Here is a 3,577-nt window from a genome sequence, read left to right on the forward strand (position 1 = left end):
AAAAAAAAACTAGATTCCCCCAAGATAATCTCAAATAATGTCTCAACACTCCCCCTAAACCCGGAATTTCCCTCAATTTTTCCCCACCCCCGGGGATACAAATACCACCCAGAGTGATCTTACATAATACACGAGTAACTTTCACCGCTCTGTATAAATTCCTGGGGCAAACACATCCCTCAACCTCAAGAATCCACCCCTACCCTTTTCCGATACCTCCGGTTATACGTAAACATTCGCACGAGAATCTTGCATAAAGAGAAACCAAAAAAAAAAAAAAAAGAAAAAAACAACAACCGACCGAACAAACAAACGAAAGAAATGGAAAAACTTATGATAAAAAAGAAAAGAGTGAGATGGAGTGAAAAAACAAACAACCCCCTCACGGGGAGGAAAGTTGAGGGGTGGAGAGCACACAAAACGTGCATAATACATTCGGAAAGGTAAGGGTAGACATTGCAACCCAGCCAAAACCCTCTCGAAATGGTCTACGTACCGTATACCACAAGTTGAAGGCAGGTTTCCAGTCTCAAACCCTCCAAAAGCCCCTCTAACCGCCCCCTTCCATCCCTATTTCAACCCCACCTAACTCGTTTCACTCAAGTTAGGTACATTGCATTCACTCACTTCTACGGTGGTACCTAGGAATACGTACACACGTGTGTCCTAAGTATACAACCCCTGTATTCTCGGATTTTCCTCAACCCCCAGCCCCTCGATCCCTACCACCTTTTCCCCAGGCGGAACCTTCGAGTATCGTTGCTATCACTTCTAGTTGTCTAGTTATTACTGTACTCATGTGGTATATATTGTCCGTACGTACAATTTTCAAAACTGCATTTTCAGCCAATTTCACTGGCTATTTTTGAAAGACTTTTTCAGGCCGCGGAGATGATGGCACTTTGATTTTTTTTTTCTCCCTGGAAAGGGGTTTTTACTTTTTCACGTTTCTCATCAGTTCTGCAATTTGGAAGAAAGATTTATTTTTTTTTATGAAAGGAGAGTTCATTTGAATTCCCCTAAAATCGAATGGATTATGAATCTATTTAATTATAATTCCCAAAAAGGATATGAGAAAAAAAAAACAACGCATGGAAATGTAGTTTATTGCCTGAGGAAATATTTACCAACAAGCGTGTGCACAAAGACCAGAATGTGCACAAAGACCTTTTGCGCAATGGAACGGACGATTTCAGCGGGACTTTGCGCTTTTGAGTAGATGTCACTTGCCCTAATGTACCCCGACAAAAATAACAACTTTTACCGGGTAAAATAATAATTAATGTCATGTGATTGCAGCACAAACGGCCTCAGTCGGTCACCTATCCCTGAGGGAATTATTGCCAGATACCGATGGCTACATGACCTACGAGGGAAGTACAACCCATCCTGGATGTTGGGAGACAGCCGTATGGCTCATATTAAATAAACCGATATACATCAGCGCACAAGAGGTAGTGCATCACCATTTAATCCATTATTTTTTCATTAATTGAAAAAAAAAAATCGATTAAAAAATTTACCGCAACTCTATATTTACTGTATACTTATTTCCCCCTTTAATTTACATTCTATTTACCCAAGGGCTCCGACTTTTTCCATTAAAAAATTGACAATTAGTCGCGATTATAGGTGTTCATTACTATTGATTGAAGAGCTCAAGAAATCGTTGTATTCTGTAATAAAAATGATTATGGTAATTGGGATTCTGAGAGAAATGATTGAATTGGATTGATTGGAATTACCAATGAATTTTTTCAACTCGCTGTTGTTGATATTCAATACAATTTCACGGAGTTGAATTTATTGTGCAGTTGTACGCACTCAGAAGACTGATGCAGGGTACAGAGAAAACACCAAAGGCACCACTTGGTAATAATGCAAGACCACTTCAGGGTCTTCATCACAGGACTATACGTACAAACATTGATTTTCACAAACCACCAGATGCCAAATGCCCATCTATGAAACCCGATACCCGTTACAAAGGTATTTCAATTATTTTCATTGAATAAATCAATACATCAACCGCATGTATTCGCCAGAATTATTCAAAGTTTATCGAAATTGAAAAAGACGAATTTTTCTTTGCAGCCAACACGTGGAAGGACGGACCCCTTCCCCACAACGGTGTATGAGCAATTAATCAAAAACATTTTCAAGAGAAAAAAAAAACCACTGATTTTAACCGGTATATTTATATAAATATTTTAAAAACCATGAATTATTCTAAATTGACGAACGAAAAACAATGCGACGCTTTACGACAATTATGCTTCACTGTGCATTTTTTTCATTATTATTTTTATGATTGTTGGTTTAAAAAGTGGAACGAGAAGATGAACGATTTAATTTATTTATAGAAAAATTATAGAAAAGGGTGATTTTTTTTTTCCACCGCTGTTGTGGAGTCATTTATATCTAGTAAACAACTGATAATTCAATAATCAAGAGTAATATTAAATTAGAGTTTATAATTCCATTGTAAAATTAATTTGTCTCTTTCATCTTCTCATTTCGTTGGACAGAGCGGAAAATACTGAGAGAAAAACTGAGGAAAATGAATAATACCCGAGAGCTTTATGTGTTCTGATAAGATAATACTCGAATCAATTGCACAACAGATAAAAAATTGTCAAAATCGAATGAAATTAAAAGGAGAAAAAAGAGAAGAAAAAAAAAAATGAAAAACTATTGACAAGATGAAAAATTGTCAATTATTTTGTAGAACGAGATAATATACAAAATTAAATACGTGGATAACTGAAGGACGTAATTAAATTTTCAAAACTGTCCTCGAGCGTATCCCCGGTGGTACCCGGGAATTTTAAATCAGGTGTTTCCCCCGAGGCTTCGCCCAGGTGTTTTGTAATTGTTGACGTTAATTCGTCGGACGTGACTAATGAAACGGCATTTAAACGATTTAAACAATGAAAATTTAAAAAAAAAAAGAAGAATTCATTAATTTAGACCAAGAGTGACTAACGATTGGGATAAAGAGAAAAAAAAAATAATAGAGTTTAGCTGAAAAATGGATGATTTCCTCCATTAAATTGACTCATAGAATGAACAATTTTTCTAACAAAACAGACACCTTTGCCTTAATTTTTTCCATTTTATACCCCAAAATGACAACACGAAATAAACAACTGAACAATCGCATTTTTTTTAATCAATCAATCCGTCAATTTAACGAGTAAATGTCCAGTGCTTTTGTATATAAATTCAATTATAGGCAAAAATGGATAAAAAAAAATCTAGTCTGAGAAAAACAAAAAATGAAGAGTGTATAGAAAATAAAATTGTATATTAATGAAACAAAAGGACTTACTGTATCGATAAACGATTGTGGTTAATGAATAACGATAACAATAAACATACTGTTATATTGTATAATCTCATTTATATTTACTTGAATTTCCACAATTCCCCGGTCCTTTCGACATTTTACTCGATTATCCAAAATGATTTTCCCAAATGATTTTCCCAAATTTCTCTTTGAATTCCACTATAGTCCCCCACAGCCAGTCGATTGTTATCTCCTCATTAATTAATAATCAATAACGATAAACACGAC

At 35.3% G+C, this 3,577-nt stretch overlaps 1 protein-coding gene across 1 annotated transcript in view; it reads left to right on the forward strand.

Annotated features, from left to right (window-relative positions):
- CARPA (Carbonic anhydrase-related protein A) overlaps positions 1 to 2,674 on the forward strand; it is a gene marked incomplete in the record, with an annotated part of 46,527 nt that extends 43,853 nt beyond the window's left edge. Inside the window, 3 exon segments of the mRNA XM_011313871.1 lie at positions 1,300 to 1,454; positions 1,815 to 1,989; positions 2,095 to 2,674. Of these exon segments, the coding sequence (XP_011312173.1) occupies positions 1,300 to 1,454; positions 1,815 to 1,989; positions 2,095 to 2,138 (374 nt within the window).
- Between the last annotated feature and the right edge of the window lie 903 nt (positions 2,675 to 3,577).

This window comes from Fopius arisanus, unplaced genomic scaffold (assembly GCF_000806365.1).
Source record: "Fopius arisanus strain USDA-PBARC FA_bdor unplaced genomic scaffold, ASM80636v1 scaffold00134, whole genome shotgun sequence".
NCBI classification, from domain to species: domain Eukaryota; kingdom Metazoa; phylum Arthropoda; class Insecta; order Hymenoptera; family Braconidae; genus Fopius; species Fopius arisanus.